Source organism: Haplochromis burtoni, unplaced genomic scaffold (assembly GCF_018398535.1).
Source record: "Haplochromis burtoni strain Fernald_Lab_line unplaced genomic scaffold, NCSU_Asbu1 Contig_240, whole genome shotgun sequence".
NCBI classification, from domain to species: domain Eukaryota; kingdom Metazoa; phylum Chordata; class Actinopteri; order Cichliformes; family Cichlidae; genus Haplochromis; species Haplochromis burtoni.
In genome coordinates, this window is record NW_024582601.1 from 97,025 (window position 1) to 116,144 (window position 19,120).

Consider the following 19,120-nt stretch of genomic DNA (forward strand, 5'->3'; position numbering starts at 1 on the left):
TCACTGGGACTAGAATGTTTGTGACTTACTAGGTTCCAGCATTATCCCGTTTGGCTGGCAAGCCTGTGTGCTTGATCAGTGTAACGCCCACCTGGGTAATGACAACTGGTTACTGCAATGCTCACTGAAACGCAGAGCAGAGTGAATGCAGACTATGTTTTTGATTTCCAGTCTCTGAGCTAAGAAACTGCTTGGACAGGTGATCTGTCTCACTACAGATCACCTGTAGAATTTTCCAAACACCTTCAGCTACACAGGAAATAAAAATACAGTGTTAAAGGAGGAAAGCACAGATTGCAGATGATGAAATTGAAAGTAACAAGTTGTAATTATTCTTACCTTACTAATTCAACTTTATATGAAAGGATTTTAGGACCTTTGACGTTAGCCGTTTCTGTAGACGAGCCATGTGGATATCTTGCAGCTCATAACCTTAAATTAGGTCCTTTTGTAATTTCACAAAAATAAGTTATGTGCTACTTTGTGACTCACTGCAATATAGTTGCAATACAGCACTATTACTGAAGCTGTTGAATTAAAGACTAAGGTCTCCAGATGAGGGAGCTGGATGCCCACTTAGTAGACGGCCAGTCTACAGAGACACAGCTGTGTGACTGTGACTGGTATGTCTGTTCCTGTGATATATAGCTACAGGGTTTACAAACCCTTTGACTAGTTATTTGCCTTGGATAACATTTTACCATTGGATACCATTGTATTCAATGCCCATGACTGGTAAAACTCTGTGGCTTTTTAGCCCAGTTAAGTCTACTGTGTCTCACTTTACTGACACATTTGTGCTTGAACGACACGCTGCTCATTTTATATTGCTGTAAATGTACAGTATATTGCTCTTTGGTCTTAATTGGTTTATCTAATGGTGTTCTTACAGCTCTAATAAAGAAATAAATGTTGGGTACATTCGGTCAACATGGGGGATAAAACTGGCCTTGAGAAAGTAGAGCTCCAGAGACTCCAGTGTCTTTTTATACAGTACCTTACAAATGTGAGATGAAATGTCTTCCATCTGTAAAGAATGGACAGGATGTAACACTGAAGGGTACAGTTATCACCAAACCACATGTACGAAGTGGAACCTGGATCCCTTTGAAAGTCTCAGAAGACCCAAGTGCTGAAATGTGTTCAAATCACTGTGTTCCACTCCCACTCTCTCTGCTCAAATGTCAGGAGTGCTCGGGAACACTGAACCGCTTACAGTATCCTAGTGCTGAATTGGGATCAGAGGCCTGACTGAAGCTGAAGCAGTGGAATTTTCCATTGTCACACAGCAGTACAATTACAGAGGAAGACTTAATTTATTACTTTTAATGGTGATGAGTGGACCAACCAAATAAACCTCCCAAAAAATAAGTACAATAAAAACAAGGCTAAGGCAATTTTATGATAAATGTTTTATTTGGGGGGGGTTGGCCTTTAACTCTGATGTTTGTGTCTTATATTAGTGACAACAGTCCACTCTTTACATGTGTGATAGCCTTAAAAAAAAGAAAGGCATAACTTTACATTGTAGGTGCTAGGCTTAAGCCATGATATGTGGTTCTGGTCATCTATAGTAGTAAAAAGACATTTTACCAAAGCTAGCATCCAAAAGTAAAGAGTAAGAGGAACAAGATCTTGAGTAGAGCCCAAGCTGTTTTATGGTGGGCTAATACAGTGGTCCTTCGCTATAACGCGGTTCACCTTTTGCGGCCTCACTGTTTAGCGGATTTTTTTGTTGTTGTGCAATTTCTCATTTTAGCTGTTTATTGTCATATCTTTCTGCTTATCCAGTTTGGGGGGTGGGGAGCTGGCCCAGCTGCCATAGGGCAAGAGGTGGTATACGTGGGGTACACGGTGTCACAGGGCTAACACATTTATAATGGTGATAAATAGAAGTGGAAAAATTAAAGAAGAGCCAGGAGAAACACCATTCAGCCAGGTTATGAGTGTTGATGTTACATTGCTTGTCCACCAGAGGGCACTTTGCAACTTTGCTGTTAGCAACTGGGTTTGAAACAACAAGAACATAACGGGTCCAAGCACAGTCCGACACAGAGTAAATGAGTAATTAAAAAAATAAATAAACCAAGGCAATATATTAGCAAAATGTTTTCAGGTTTTGTGTGTCTGAGAGAAGGAAAACAAATATAAAACAAATATCAGTCTTAAAGATCATATATCGGTCAGGCTCTAGTCTTAAGGTACTCTGGGACTTGTTTTGGTGGTCTCACAACTTATTCACCTGAGTATACTCTCTTCAGGGTTTGTAATGACAGGGAGAGGGGGATCTGTTTGTGTGATTGTGTTTTATATAATCTAGAGAAATATGTCGCAGTTGGCAAGCTAAAAGTTCAGTAGGTTAGGACTGAGACGGGCAGGAAAGTATGAATAATTGTCAGGTGTTGTCGAAGCTGTCACAGGGTCAGGACGTGCTTCTGTCTCCAACATGAACCTCTTTTGAAAGCTCTACTTGACAAGAACTGTATTTTTAATAAGGCACCTGTGGCGAGTAGTGTCACACCGACAGCGAGGATGGCATTAAGATGTCAGTTTAGTTCTCTTAGTTGCCCACATCGCCCTTTTCATTTTTCCTTTGATGTGGTCGTGTCGTGACAAGTTTTTAACGAGGACCCCTTTAGTTTTGTATATAATGTGTGTCCTTCAGAGGCTGAAAATCCAAGTGTGCCTTGTGGCCAAAATGTCAGCTGTATTTTTAAAGTTGCACTTAATTCAAACTGATTTATTTATTTATTTATTTTTAAATGTGAAGTCATTTACATGCAGATCCAGGCCCAGCATCCTCCTTGGTGGCAAGGACCTTCATTTTAATGACCATCCAAGCTTCTGTGACTGCGGGTTTTGTTTTGTTTTTTCTGTGTATTCCAATCTGTTTGCATTGCAAATTCTTTACACTATATGAAAAAGGAAAGGCTAAGAACTAAGGCAAGACAGCCAAGTTGTGTGAAAGAAAATCTAGCAAAGGTTGAATGCTAAGGATTTTTAGTTGTGATTGCCATATCAAGTGTGCCGTACAATCACCAGCTGATGGATAAAAACGATGTATTTCCTGATTGCTAAACACTCGTTTCTGGAGTTTGCTGTATCTCATTGGATGAAATTGGATCAGAGATGCCCCAGAAACTTCCTAGTGATTGCTTTGGTTGGTGGCAAATGATTACCTGTAGTTTGTTTTCAAATGTTATCCTGCAAATACAAACTACCAGCCAAGAAGTAGTAAAACTTAAAAAACAGCCATGCAAACTGGAAATGGAGAAGGTTCACCCTGCAGAGTAAAAGTTGTTTCAGCGCTAGAGCCAAAATCTTTCACAAGGTGCACCTTTGAAGGCATTTGATGGACATCTCCAGTTCCATTTTTGGCATGCTTTTCAGTTTGTTATAATTTATTTATTAGAGTAGCTGAGTCCATAACCCATGAAGTCTATAACTTCACCTCAGGCTAAGATAGCAGTATACTAGTGACTAAAGTAATCACAAGGAGGTTTTTGGGAAACACCTTTTTCCCTAGGGACAGGCGGTTGCCAGGGAAGTCACTGCCCAATCTCTAGGCCTGTGTGATTATGTTATTCACTTGATCTTACATTGTCACATGTCCAAAATGGCAGATAAGTTCAAGTCACACGGTTAGAGGTCACATATCTGCAAATCCTCAATAGAAATTTAAGCTTTATCAGTGCACAAAAATACATGTGGTGTTCCTTTTTTGAATCACTGATTTACAAATCATTTGTTCACCAGCGAAGTGCAGAGTTGTAGACTCATTATTCAGTAAACAAGCAAACTGGCAAAAGGACTTGAGGAGCTGAGGTGGCAACAGTAACCTTGATGTTAGAGTTGTAACCAGAAACCTGAAGTTTGGGTTAGTCTGGGCTGGTAGCCAGGGACCTGGAAGCTAGGCTACACGTTGGCAACCAGAAGCTAAAGCTGTGGCATTAAGATGTCACTAAGGTTTGGGCCAAGAAAATGGGAGTAGAAATAAGCCAAGACAAAGGGGAGCTGAACAGAGAGAACTGACAAGACGGGAGTTTGGGAGGCAAGGGCTGAATCAGCCAAAGAAACTGCATAGATAAGAAAGCATGAATTTCAATAAGCAGAATACTAACAGAACAGTAAAAGTGGCCAGTTTACAGATGAGCACTGCAAAGGCAGAGACTGTGTTCTAGTTGCAAAGGAGTGGCAGGGCAGAGCATTTCAGAAGACCTGATTGTTCAAGTGGCTGCAGCTGGTCAGGCACTGTTCAGGCTACAGGGCACCTGTCTCCAATCCTGTAATCAAGCACCCACTAACACAGAGGCTGCACGCGAAGCAAGAGAGGAGGCAGAGTCCCTGCTTGGCTATTCCTATTTCGATCAAACATGTGATTAACCATCTCATATCCTGGGAGCAGCTCTTCAATCATCCTACTTTGCTCACTGTTAAGCTACGTTCACACTGCAGGCGAAAGCGCATCAAATCCGATTTTTTTTTTTTTTTTTTTTTTTTTTGATCCATGTCCACCCATATCTACGGAGCCCCCCAGGGGACATGGGAGAAAAAAAATTGGGGAGGGAGAAAAAAAAATTGGGGAGGAAAAAAAAAAAATTAGGGAGGAAAAAAAAATTAAGACGGACTTTTGCGAGATCTCGCAAAAGTATTGCGAGATCTCGCAAAAGTATTGCGAGCGCTCGCAAAAGTATTGCGAGCGCTCGCAAAAGTATTGCGAGCGCTCGCAAAAGTATTGCGAGCGCTCGCAAAAGTATTGCGAGAGCTCGCAAAAGTATTGCGAGATCTCGCAAAAGTATTGCGAGCGCTCGCAAAAGTATTGCGAGATCTCGCAAAACTCCAACAATGGCGGCAGCTACTTAGTTGTAATATTACTCTTTCTGGGTCACAAAATACACTTTTAAGATATTTTGAGGCGTGAATGTAGTTGTGTAAACGTCAGATACCTGCTCGGTTTACAAGACATCACATATTTGCAAAAGAGCTCCGAGTTTTTGGAGATCTGACACCCACTAGCTCGAAGCTACGGGGTCGAGACCTACTACAGCCGGGAGGAACACCGCTTTCCCGGCACATCGTGCTCGACCTCCCGGTCGGCTTCGAGCTGGCGGCCACTAGCTCGAAGCTAACGGGAAGTCGAGACCTACTACAGCCGGGAGGAACACCGCTTTCCCGGCACATCGTGCCTCGACCTCCCGGTCGGCTTCGAGCTGGCGGCCTCCGAGATGCGCTAAAACTTTGCGAGACGCAATACTTTTGCGCGCATGCGACTCGCAATACTTTTGCGAGATCTCGCAATACTTTTGCGAGCGCTCGCAATACTTTTGCGAGATCTCGCAAAAGTCCGTTTCCTCTAATTTTTTTTTTTCCTCCCTAATTTTTTTTTTTTTCCTCCCTAATTTTTTTTTCTCCCATGTCCCCTGGGGGGCTCCGTACATACCGATCATGGTATGACAGTGTGAACGGCACAAATCCGATATTTTCAAATCCGATCTGGGTCACTTTCGTATGTGGTACTGAATCCGATACATATCCGATGTTTTAGAAAGCGACTGCTGTTTGAACGGTCATGTCGCATTAAATCCGTCTTTTACGTCACTGACACAAGACAGACGCCAATTATCAGCGCCGGAGAAGCGCCCGAGAAGACATCGCGAACGCTTCCTGGCCATCCAGTGTAGATGTTAGTGAAACTGTTGGGAAGACAACGTGAACATTTTATTTGTACTGTATAATCTGCAGATTCTGACAGAAATCTGCAACTATCCTTTGAAGCACCGCTCCTCTAAAACAGCAATAAGGATCATTATTAGGTTATCTACATTATTATGTAAATAACAAAATAACTTAAAGCAAAAATTGGGAAACGTAAAGTCTGAAGTCTTTATATTAACAGCCATCAGTCAAACAATATTGTTTGCTCTGGGTCTAAACGGAGCGCGTTGTGTGTGACGTCTTCTTTTGCACATGCGGGCCGCTTTGAGCGTTCATACTAGAGCGCGTTTGCTGTCGCATTTTATTTGTAGTGTGAACAAAAAATCGGAATTGAGCATTAAGACTTGCAGTGTGAACGTAGCCTTAGTAGGAGTTGGCTGCATGACAAATGTCTCATTACCCACAGTCACTGGCATGACTTTTTTTTTTTTTCTCTAGTAGTCATTTTTTTTTTTTTTTTTTTTTTTTTTTTTTTTTAAAGAATTTCTGCTCTTGATGAAAGGGGAAAAAAAACGTAATTAAATCTTGTCCAGTAGTAATTTAATCTCCTCTTATCAAGACTCATTTGTTTGCATAATAAAAGGCCAAAAAAAGGAGCACTTGTTGACTTTTAAGTGATTTGCATTAGTAAGTGCTTGCTCACCACACTCTACTGTCCCTCAGCTGTTGCGACTGCGTCACAGTTGCACTTTCCTCTGTTCTGATTTAATGGTGATCAGTGTGCCCACAGTTTTTGAATGTCTCTGATTCCCCATGTAGGCAAGCCCACTAAGAAGCAGGCAAGTTCAAGTTCAAAGTTTATTCGCCACATGCAGTGGCAGGTTGCCCTGCAGTGGAATGAACCCGCCCTCTGACCTTACACATACAACACAGACATCACATGGGGATACAAGTCAGAGAACGGTTGCATTACAGGAAAAAAAACACTGAAATGTACACTACAGTGGGAAAGGTACAAGAGGAAAAAAAAGAGACCTCTACTCATGCTGGGCTACAGGAGGACAGCATGAGAACAGGAAACAAAAAAAACTCCTCTGCACAGAAAAACACATAAATGTCCACAGTACAACATTATAGAGCACGTGACCAGCAACAGCACTGTTCATGCCTCTTCTGAGGGGGGATGTTAAGAGGATTTATAAAATCAGAAGGCACTTCACTGTACATGATGGTCAAAGGCTGTAAACATGCCAGTCATAGTGACATAACAAATTCTTTGGATGAGCCAGAAGTGTGAATACAGACAGTAATAATAATTCATCTTGCATGCTAGTGTAAGCTTAGACTTTGTGTGTTAAAAGTGGGTGGGTTGTTGCAGATGAATCAGTATTTCTGTCATTATGTAACAACTAATGCCATTTTACTTCGTACGTTTCCCGTATCACTTCCTGCTGTTTCAATGCTGTCAAAATGGTCAGCTTACGAAATAAAAGTCACACAACAAACATGTGTGCACAGCTGTTTGTTGATGCTCTGTGAGTTAACAGTTAACATGTCCCACCCACTGCAGAGCCAAAATGATCACGGTGGTTACAGATTGTTTATTTCACAGGCTAACTGGGTTCTGAACAGATGTAATTATGATGCAAAACATTTTAATTGAATGACAGATTGTGTGCGGCCATCCGTATCAAATCGGTCTCTGATGGAGAGTTTTTTGGCCATTTCCCAGGTGACATCAGCAGCTAGCGAGCGACTGTGCTAACAGCGATCATCCGGTTTGAATTTGCTGACTTAATTTGACAAAGTTGGCTGTATGTGGCCTATGAACTACAGTAATTTTGACATCTCTGCAGTAGCCAGATCTCCTAAAGGATTGAAGATGATATTGAACACAGGATTTGCATATCAGAGCATGATCAAAAATGACCTTTCCATGACCTAAAATTGGGTAAATACAACCTAAGATTAATAATAACACATGATATATTACACTGTGCTATTATTTATTTAATAAGAGTTAAGCCAAAATGTACAATCAGTGGAAAAAACTAAGAAAAAAAAAACTAAGCACACTTCATATTTCAATCAATAGCTTGTGAATCACCTTGACTTTGAGTAACCTGAAATTCTCACTTTCTGCGTGACGTTATTCGTTTCTCATATTGTCTTTTAGGTGTTTTTGGCCCAGTTTTCTGTAGAATGTTTCTTCAGTTCATTGAGTTTTGTGGACATTTGCTCATGCACAGCTCTCTAAATGTCCCCCGCAGCCTTCAAGTAGGTTGAGATCTGGACTTTAACTGACTCACTACAATTTCTTTATTTTAATCTTGCAGCAATTCTTTAGCTCATGGGGAAATTAGCGCAAGTCTGGAATATTTGCCCCTGATATTTGAATAATCTTTCTCATTGAAGAATGGCAGACTGGCAATTATTTGGAAATAGCCTTATAACCATCCTCAGACTGATGGGGAGCAACAACTGCTTCTCTAAGATCATCGCTGATTTCTTTCCTCCCTAGCATTGTGTTAACGCACATTGCAAACTGCCAAAACATCTGCTTTTACACAGCTGCTCACACTTGCTGCTGATCAATCAGTGCATTTGATTAGTAGCACCTGGCTGCTACTTATACTCTTAATTCCTTTGGAAGCAGTAAGCATGTACTCAGTTTTTCACTCGCTGCTTCTGCGTTTTGGCTTAACTTTTCTTAATGAATATTAGCAAATAACATGAAAATAATTGAAACCATAATAATGTCATTTTGCATATGCATTCCAGACAAGTTTCTGCCAAAGATTCACAAGTGCATACATGTAATAAATCAATTAATCAATCAAAATAAGACAGATGATAAATAGATAAAATCCTGAAAAAAAGCACCGGTCACACATTCAGTGTTGCAACAGCTTCCAGTGTGCACATGATGTACCCACTTCTTTATGAAAGTTGAATGAAAGGGTCTCAGCTTAATTCTGTTCTCATAAAGCCCCAAAAATACTAAATGGGTATAATTACCTCCCCCTCGCATTGTCTCTCTTTCTCATCGCCCCTCTCTCACACAGTTGGCCTGTTTGTCTCTGCCTTTGCTTTGTTGCCATGGCACCTCAGCATCTCACCTCTTCAATCTGTTTTTGTGTTCTCATTAAAGGCTCCGTCACTTGAACCCAAAGAAACGGCAGTAGCAGAACCTGAACAACAAGATGAAGTCTTTGGTAAGAGGTCTTTGAATTAAAATTTACATGCATATTACATATTGGAAATACTCCCATCTGACAGACGAGGAGATGTATATGTTTTTCAGTTGTTGATGAGAAAATGAATGACAGTTTGTAGTGTGCATAATCAGCTCTGGAGCAATCTAAAGATTGAATAGAGGCCTTCCCAACCCATACACGTCCACTTATGAGAGTCAAAGCTGGCATCAGTCAATTTACAGAATATCCATCATATTTTTAGCCACGTCTGGCTGGTTTTTAAAAAGTTAGCAATGATTTATGAAGGACAGCCTTTCTTAAAAGTACTGTTGCAATCATTCCAAATTTTTTTGTTGATTCTTATAGTTTAGAAAAGTTTTGTCTTTGGGTCACATTCACGGTGATGTTTTGTGTGAAAGGATCAGGTATTACAAATAAGGCCTCTGTAATACTGCAGCTCAGCAGATGAGGGCAGTTGAGTTTGATCCACAGGAGTAGACCCATATAGGTTGGTTATGATTTGATTTTAGGAGTCAGTGCTTTTGCAAATTAGAATGTATGGGATATTTTTGCAACCAGAGGCAATTGCAGTTGTGCGTGCAAATATGCAGACTATGTCTTTTTTTTTTTTTTTAAAAAAGCAGACTAAATCTCTCTGGTGGAGTTTGCACTGTAAGGCACTCTGCTTAAAGAAAAGAAATCAAATTTCTAACACAACAAAATCAACATAGTCCCTTTTTTCATCTTCTTCTTCTTTTTGTCCCTACTGTCAGTGAAACAACTTGAGTCTGTGACGCATCCTGTTGGCTCTTGTTTACTATGTAAAGATGCACCCTGCCAGGGTGAAGGAAATTGTTTACATTTATTTTTTTGTTTGTTTGTTTAAGGCTTCACATACAATATGTGCTCTTGCTAAACATCCAAAGCCATCAGCCGCTGAATTGCAGTGATTTAAGGTCTCTTCAGCCACCTGCTGAAGTTTGTATTTTTGCCTAGAAGCAGCTAAAATACCCAAGAGACAGAGCGGAAAATATGTGCAGCATATTTACTTTCCTCTCCTAAATTTTGGGACGTTTTCTGGGTGAGGCTTGGTGAATACCAAGCCAGGAATGATTGGCTCACATGTAGGGCTGCACTATTAATCGTTAGAAAATCGCGATCTCGATTCATACTTATGTGCGATCTCATTTCCAAATGACAACGATTTAAAAAAAAAAAAGACGACGATTGTACCGCATTTTGATCCGGGACGTAATCTGCATGAAAACAAGCGCTCACTCTTCCTGCTCAACAAATGACAAGGGCGGAGCCTTATACCACGTGATGCTGTGCCGTGTGATGCTAAAATTAGCAGGGAAAAAACAACGGAGAGCACGTCAGGGATGACGAGAAAGTGACAGGAGAAAATCCGTCCCGGTCAACCACCCAAACATCAATAACGAGAACCTTATACAGCGCTTCCCTATACACGTCGAACTCCCGCAGGCACAAAGAAATTACGGAGGCTATCACTTATCACCTGACCAAAGATATGGCTCCCATCAACACTGTGCAAAACGAGGGATTTAGGAAAATGATCAACACCCTAGACAAACGCTACACAGTGCCGTCCCGCAACTATTTTTCTATTGTTGCACTACCTGCTCTATACACGCAGCGTCGAGCAACGGTGGAGACTGAATTTCAAGCAGTACAACATTTTGCGGCAACAACAAAACGTGAGACATTTGTTGTTTTTATGTTCAGTCTCAACTGTTACGAAGTTGATGTGCAGTTAATAAGTGCAATAAATATTTATACTGGAAAAGAAAATCGTGAGAGAATCGTGATCTCAATTCTAAGCCAAAAAATTGTGATTCTCATTTTATGCAAAATCGTGCAGCCCTACTCACATGTATGAACTAAAGTGTCTAAAGCACAAAAGAAAATCGCAAAAGCTACTTTTTGTTTTTGCTTTAGCCACTTTTGACTAATTTTCATTGAGAGCAGTGTTGTAAATGGCTCAGTCACTGCTTGTAACCAAAATAATTACTCAAAACAAAGATTTCAATATCTATTTTAAGGTTAAAACACTGAAATAATATTTAACTTTAACTCTTATTTCTTTGTAGTTATTTAGTTTTTCATAGTTAAAAGAAAATATTTTTTATAATATTATAAATAATATAATAATTAAGTTAAACTGTTTCTGGTCTAAAACTTGAATATTAGCAGCTAAGCTAGCTTTAAAGTTGCCAGAAGGCATCAACCAGTAGAACATTCTAGTCTCTATTTATTTACGTTTCATGAAATTTTTTATAACATGCAAATGCGTTTGCCAAATCACCTCAGTCCATATTCAGAATAACCTTATTCAGAAGCTTATTATTGTTATTGGCAGGTTTACTTATCATTTATTGGCAGCGTTAGCTTAGAAAAGTAAAAATGTTTGTACAGTTTATCACATGGATATTTATGCAGTTGTGACAAATATCCCTTTTGACTTTTAGCTATGGAAATGTAACTTGATGGTCTTTCAAAAAAACGTGTGATGATATTAGCAACTAGCTGGCTAAATGTGTCATCAATACTTTTCCAAGCTTCATTTGTATCATTTTTACATAAAGTGTTGAGCCCCAACTGTTACGAGCACTTTGGTTCAGTTACCATATCACTACTAATACTAATTATCATCAATTATAATTATTAATCCAATGCTGGGCACTCGATAAAACAGCAGAGCAGGCCTGTTAACATTCCAGCTCTTGAAAGCAGCAAACACTTTGAGCAGCTCTGGCTGTATATGGTTCACATTTGACCACATCTTTTCAAAAGTGTTTCAGTCACTACTAGCAACAAACTATTTGCCATTACTCAATATTTATGTTTGTTTTATAGAGAAATAAACCTCCCCTTACACTGGTCACATGAAGAACTCGTACAAACATGTAATGTGTGTTAAATTTGTGTTGAGCAATACTTTTGCCATAGGGGGTGAAGTTTGAGACTGATTGTTGGGTATATGACTTTTACAACTGATTGTTGGGTATATGACTTTTACATTTATGTCTTTAAATGACCCACCACTCAAACCCGGGGGATGCTCTGAAGAAGGAGGAATTGGTCCAGTCTGGCTTCTGCACTTCTCCAACCTTCACACATTAAGGTTTGGGGAACATGCAGTGCTTTAGGCTGCTTTGTGTTTTGGTAACAGCTGTTCATAAACTGAGAGACTAGACTACACACAAAAACAATTAGTGTAGTATTCAGTGACTATCCAAGAAATACAAAGTCATTGAAGCGTGAAATCACTGGAAAAGATATTGGAGTGCAGACGGCACAGACTCATTTTCTAAGAAAGGTCAGTATTGATTTCCTATAATGCAAAACAAATTTATCAGTCCAGCTGCAGTGTGTTTGTATGCATGCATGTGAATGAAGGCACAATTAAATTTTTCTGTCCATAATGATGTTATGTCATGGAAGCTTGTTTGAGTGCGTAATCACGCCTGTGTGCGCAGCACCAGAGAACCACCACTCTTGCTTGTTCTCACTGATTATCGGCAGGAAAGGTATACCACGCAGAAGCTTCATCAGATTGGATCCACTCGATATGCTCCTCCTCCTACAACCTCAGTAATTCATGTCCCTCCTGTTAAACACTCGTCATTGATCGGAGTGGAACAGAATTAAAGGGTCCGCTATTGACATAAGTGTTTTTAAGAGGCCACATAGCAGTTCTGGCAGCTCATAGGTATCCACAACTTGGGATACAGGTTAAAGTACCCATCTCTTTGTAAGGCAACCTAAAACATAAATGACTCGACTGCATACCACACTCATTACTGAAAAGGGAAGAAAAATAATTAGTTTGGTATTTAGATTGATTAAGACTTTGCCCTTTCCATGTCAGCTAAGTTTTTGCTCAGCCTTTCCTGCAAACAGACTGTTTTAATGAGGTTTTTCATTGAAAGGACACCACCTCTGAGCACCTCAATATTATTAATGTGTCGATTCTGCTTTAACTCTTAATGTTTAACTGGATCTTTGCTCAGTCTGCGCTGGCCTCGGGTAGTGTGTAAAAATCATGTTTTCTTATCAGTTTCTAACTCATTGCTGCTCTGGCTTGTGCACCAAGGGTGAAATAATTTAGTACCATTAGGTGATTCTGAAGTGCTGGGCAAAGGAGGAAAATGAGGGATTTCCATCATATTGGCCCAATGTGAGTGGTTTATGACCAGCAGGTTAGCAGTCTCTATTGGAGCGTGTTGTAGGGTGTAGTGGTCATCAGCAGGCATCATGACTCATGTCTCCATACTGCACTTCCTGTTTGCAGTGCTTTTTTTTTTCTTTTTCACTGAAGGGCAAACACCACCATTGGCTGTATGGCTCTTAAAAGCCCATTATGACTCCATTACCTGCCCTAGCTTGCAGCAGGCCCACAGCAGAGCAAAACGGGCCCCCTTTAGCTGTCAGGGTGAGGGGAGGAGAAACGAACAGCAGCTGTGGATAGAAACCAGGAGAGGAAGTGTAGTGTCAGGTGGGGAAAGGCTTAGCAATTGTGGCCTGGTCAAAAATCTTGGGGCAAGATGGCTTTAGGTTGTGTCATTTTTTTCTAAATTGTAGGTGGTCTGTAATGGAGAAACTCGGGAGATCAGAGTCTTGGCCAAGAACACTTTATCACACTAAGGGGCCTGAGTTTGACGCACCAACTCTAAGATTAGAGCCTGCAGTCTAACAGAGCCACAGCTGCCCAAGGTTGATTTAAAAATGTTGTTCTTAAACAAATGCCTGCAAACCTCAGTGAACTGAAGCAACCTTGTCAAGAGAAGCAAACCGAAATTCATCCATAATGATATGAGAGACTAATAAAGTCATTCAGAAAATTCTGACTTCATATTATTGCTGCTAAAAGAGGTTCTGTACGCTATTGAATTGTTACCTGTACCCAGGACCTGACAACAGCCAAACGTTCCTACTAAGTTGTGGGGTCACTTGGTGGGGACTTCTCTGATTAAAAAAGAAAGGGACCTTCCACTTATCAAATACGTTTAGTGCAGGTGTGGGGAACTCCAGGCCTCAAGGGCCATTGTCCTGCAGGTTTTAGATATCACCCTGGGTCATCACACCTCAATCAAATGATTAGTTCCTTACCAGGCCTCTTGAGAACTACAAGACATATTGAGGAGGTAATTTAGTCTTTAAATCAGCTGTTTTTGTATCAAGGACACATCTGTAACCTGCAGGACAGCGGCCCTTGAGGCCTGGAGTTCCCCACCCTTTAGTGGAAGTGGCCACCCCATTTGTTGGTTTACTGCTAAAGGGACTGCTAATTGCTTGTTTGCTCACAGAAAAGTGAGTACTGCAGGCACCAGTCATGGGCCAAGGTTGCCTGGATAGATTGTTTGTACTCTCTACAGGCTCAGTACTGGGTTGTTACTCCATTATTTTGGGCAATGAACATGTAACTGTCCACCCAGGCTTATTGTTGAGAACTAGTCTCAACACTTAGCTTGGTTGGACCGTATCAGTGTATGAGAGTGTATCAAAGCTGTGTTTTTCCTACAGAGCATTTGGCTTGAAAAAATTCTTTTCTTTGTAAATGCTTGGTTCCTTAGCAGCCTCTTTCTGCACTCACACTTTAAGACGGCTTTATTGTGATGAATCTGTTTAGATAACCTTAGCTGGATAATGTAAGGGGCTCTGTTATCATGCAAAATTACATGATGACAGGCAGCCTGAGGGAGCCGGAGGATCTCTTGTCTTCCCCCCCTCATATTGAAATGTGTGGGGAACAATCCTGCCTTCTGTTGGGAGGAACCAATTCTGGAGCTACTATGAAAACGCTCTGTAGCAGTGCTCCTGGGAAATTGTCTCTAGCTACAATAGTGCTTCATAAATAAGCAAATGAAGATGAAAGATCTGACTGGAATGGAAATATCCCTGCACAAAGCAGCAGATATAGTTTTTATTCTGTTGGTGTCCCATTAAATATATTTAGTGCATATAGTCATTTTTTGGTGATTTTAATTAAGAGCAGGAATCAATATCAACCAAATATTGTTCCATTAAATACTTTAAGTATACTAAATATTTAGGAAATGCCTTTCTCACTTTAATAATCTAATTTGTTTCCCTTTGTCCACTTAATATTGTCTTTAAAAGATCCCATTTAGCCAATACTGCTGTAATATATGTGGCTTGCTTTTGTCGAACTGTGAAGAATGCTCAATATGAGTTTACACAATCTGCTATAATTGAACCATTTGAACTGTTACAGTCTCTCTATACACAGCCAATCTGTCATTAATCATAAACTAAAAGCAGAGGGCTGTTTCAGTTTGAATAAAGAACTATTGGGAATAAATAATACGCTGCTGAAATACTGGGCTGTTTTTTTTACAGCAGGGGAAATGCACGCATTAGCTCTTTACCTCCACATGTCATTCAGTAGAACCACAAAGGCTTTAAGAACATTATCCAAATCATTAGCCAGATTACACTATTTTCAGTTTATTTCTTGCCTAAAAGGAATCTACTATGTGAGAGACTGTACTGTACCAAAAAGGTTTCGGTCATGTGCACGGGGGGCTTTTGCAGCATGAAATCAATATAAACCAAATGAGTGCACTCTGAGTTCTCATTCAGCTTGGTTATTATTTTTAACTTTAGCAGCAGGACCAAAACTCTTAAGAAGAAAAGGGCTTGATGTCAATGAAGTCGTACGCCGGTTTGAATTCTGCTTTTTCATCTGCCTTGGTCACGTAACTTTTGCTTCCATTTATGTGACAACGTCTTGTTTTTTTGAACTTTGACAAATTTGAAAGTGAGCGTCTTATAGATCTGACATTCTCTCTTTTCACCTCCTTTGATGTCACGTCCCTCATCTCCTCCTCGTCCTCTTCTGTTCTCCTCTAAAAAATAAAGAAAGGAGGAAAAAAAGAATGCAATTTGTTAGTTTTGTTAGCATATGCTAAGTCACATATTTTAGGATGCCATGTATACATATTATGGGGAATTTAATTTATTTATATACAAGATAATTTGTCAAGTTGTGACTTGGAAATACTTCTAATGGGGCCTTGTTCCGATAACATTAAAGAACCACTGAGCTAAACTAGCCAGCTAACTACAGAGCAGAGACAGTGACTAAAAGTTGAACATAGATACTTTGATGTCACCCACTTGTTTCTGAAGCTTCGAGAAGTGTTTTATAGCATACCTATCTTTGTTTTGAAGCTGTATATAATGAGAAAGGGGCAGGTCAGGGCATGTTGTTAGCCAGTTAACATAGTGTACTACAAATGCTTATGTTCTCTGAAACATTGCATGACCAGTATTTTGAAAGGACACGTCCTTCAATGTGCATATTAAGGAATTATGTAGCACTTCCACTGCATCTGCACAATATCTCTAAAATTACAAACAAAGAGTCTCAGAGTGACGATGAAGAACTAGTTCATATGTTTTTTACTTCTAGGCTGAACTTTTATGATTCGTTATTATCAGGCTGTCCTAAAAACTCTTTGAAACGCCTTCAGTTGATCGAAAATACTGCAGTGAGTAGATGCGGACTAGATTGAGATCTTTTTTAAAAAGTGGTTTGTTACTGGTGCATTCTGTAGCAAGCTAGTTAGCTATGGTAAAAGAAAATGTTAGTCACAGACTGCGTCAGTAACCATGAAAAGTATTGCGTAGACATACCAATAGCCATTTTTAGCGCTGTTCTGTAATTTTGTTAAAATTGGACGTGTTCTGGGAAATTTGGTCTGTTAGGGCGAGGCTGCTTCAGACTCCATTGATCTACTTCGAGCCTGCTGAGGTTAATGAGAGCACTGGCTGATCGGAGCAGGCGGAGTAGCTGAGACTGATTCACCTCTCTGTTTGCTCATTACTAACTGTGTAGAGAAGCTCCTGAAAATACAGATCGAGCCGTAATTAAAACAGAATCGGAGGATGCTCGCTGGAAATTGGATTTCCCCCTCATGAAGTCGGGTGCATATTTAATATCTGATTTCGTCTCTGGGTGGAGTTAATGCGGCGTTGTGTGTGTGATGTACACAGCTGGCTTTTCATTTACTGACGTGCCCTTCAGCTGACCCACAAAGCTCCCTGTGCTTTCTTCAGTTATCACTATATATCTTCTTTAATCGGCTGGCTTCGCTGTTTGCTGGAAACCAATTTATTTAATAATTTATTTATCTGAGAATGAGAGAGGAGAATAAATGAACCGAGACACCTCCTATAGTTACAAATCGCATCAACGTTGAGCGACTTCTCTTTAACAAATTGTGCAGCATGTTACAACTTCCATAAATAAAAATTAATGCTTCAGCTCGTTGCTTTGAAGTTTCTGGAAAAAATACTTCACATTTGGCCTGCTAGAGATTCTTAGCTTTCCGTGAGTGTATCAGCTTATGCAATAGACATTAAAAATGAAAACTGGTATAAAACATTAAAATTCATGTACGTAGGGCTCTCTATTCATGACTTTTCTCATCAATATTACATCAACAACTTGCAGTGCGAGTATTGTGTGTCACTCTGCCAGATGCCACGCTTCTCTTTGACCTCATAGTGATGATGTCACTATGGGTAAGTGAATATCTTAATGTGCCTGTACTGATCCCTGTGATAATGGAGGCTATAGTCAAACTTGAGGTGAGTGTGAGCAACTCAAATTTAACCTAATTTTTGCATGTTGGATTTGGTCTTCTGTGATGCGCACACATGGCATGTTGTCACTGAGATTGTGTAAGCACTGCTGACTGTGCATACAGCGCAGTATTGACAATATGTTTGGTGCTGTGGATTTGCCAGTCGCACATGTATAAAAGTGCAGTGGCTCAGTCATTTGTCTCCGTGGCGGAGGCTGACTCTAGCTGGTACGGGCCCTGGCACCGCCGATGTGAAGCACCTCCTCTCCCCTCCCTCCACCCTCAAAAGCTCTGATTGTTAAAGGGCAGCATCACTAGACTAGTGTTCTTTGGTTTGACACCATTGTTCAGTCTCCTTTTCTGTCCTCCTTCACCTTGCATTTCCTTTTTCTGACCCACTTTTGTAGTTCCCCCTTTTCTTCTCCGGTTGATGAATTAATTACTCGGAAATTTAAAAGCCGCGCTGTTGCTGCTCTAAATGTGCCTGTGTTTATGCAGCCGTATTCATGACCTTCTGCATGCAGCCTCTGAACCAGCTCCCTGTGTATTCTTCATCTTTGTGCGTGAAGAAATTGTGCCTCATTGTGGCCATGAGTTCAGGAGACCACGTCATCTTGTCTCGGTCATCTGGCAGGACAATTACTGAATTAGTGTGTGTGTGTGTGTGTGTGTGTGTGTGTGTGTGTGTGGGGAGGGGATAGATGGGTAACAAAACAGTACAAAGGTACTACTCTTGCTACTGTGTCCCAAATGTCAGACAAGATTATCTAGAGTCTTTACTCTTGGAGAACAGACATGCAGGTTCTGTAAGGTAATCCCGATTGAGAGGGGTGTTTCAAGTGTTTTTCTGTAGTGGTCATGATGGGTTTGTATTAAAAAACAAAACAAATGCATTTTAATCTAAGGTGGGTTCATCACATTAAATGCACAGCTGATCAAGTGGTCCTTAAGTGCCGCTAGAGACACATTTGAATTCATAGTTCACTGCCTGCAATATGTGGTTGTGTGCAGCTCTAATCACTGCCAAATGTTGTTTGTGTAGTGCTTTTTTTATGATCTGCTTTTTTATTGCTTCTCTAAGCTGTTTGCTGAACCTCCTCCATGCAAGACACAAGCACTGTAACTTCCAGAAGTAAATCAAATGCTCTATTCTAATACAGTAGATAATCACACTTTAGATTGGTTTACAGCTCTAGGATTTTTTTTTCTTATCCTAAATCACCCCCACCCACTCCCTGGATACTTTATTATGCACACCTTGGTATTACGCAGTTGGGCCCACTTCTGCCTTATTTATCAGAGATTTTGGTCGATATTGACATGTTGGTGTCACAGAGTTGCAAAGGCGCTGTGCTGAATTGAAATCTGGTGACTGTGAAGACCATTCGAGTACATTGCCATGTTCAAGAAACCAGTTTGAGATGACTTGAGCTTTATGACATGATGTTTTATACTGCTGGAAGAAACCACCCGAACATTGGTCAGTGTTCTTACAGTGTAGCTTTCTCTGTAAACCCTGGAGATGGTTGTGGAAATTGGATGCAAAGTGTGATATTTCAGATTTGTAGTTTATGATCTAAACCAGGGGTGGGGAACTCTAGGCCTCAAGGGTGTCCTGCAGGTTTTATAGGT

At 40.4% G+C, this 19,120-nt stretch overlaps 1 protein-coding gene across 2 annotated transcripts in view; it reads left to right on the forward strand.

The window, feature by feature from the left end:
• mbpb (myelin basic protein b) overlaps positions 1-19,120 on the forward strand; it is a 47,268-nt gene that overhangs the window by 19,899 nt on the left and 8,249 nt on the right. For both annotated transcript variants that reach the window (XM_042227043.1, XM_005937682.2), the window contains one exon: positions 8,807-8,870. In XM_042227043.1, the coding sequence (XP_042082977.1) occupies positions 8,807-8,870 (64 nt within the window). The remainder of the gene's footprint in view (positions 1-8,806; positions 8,871-19,120) is intronic.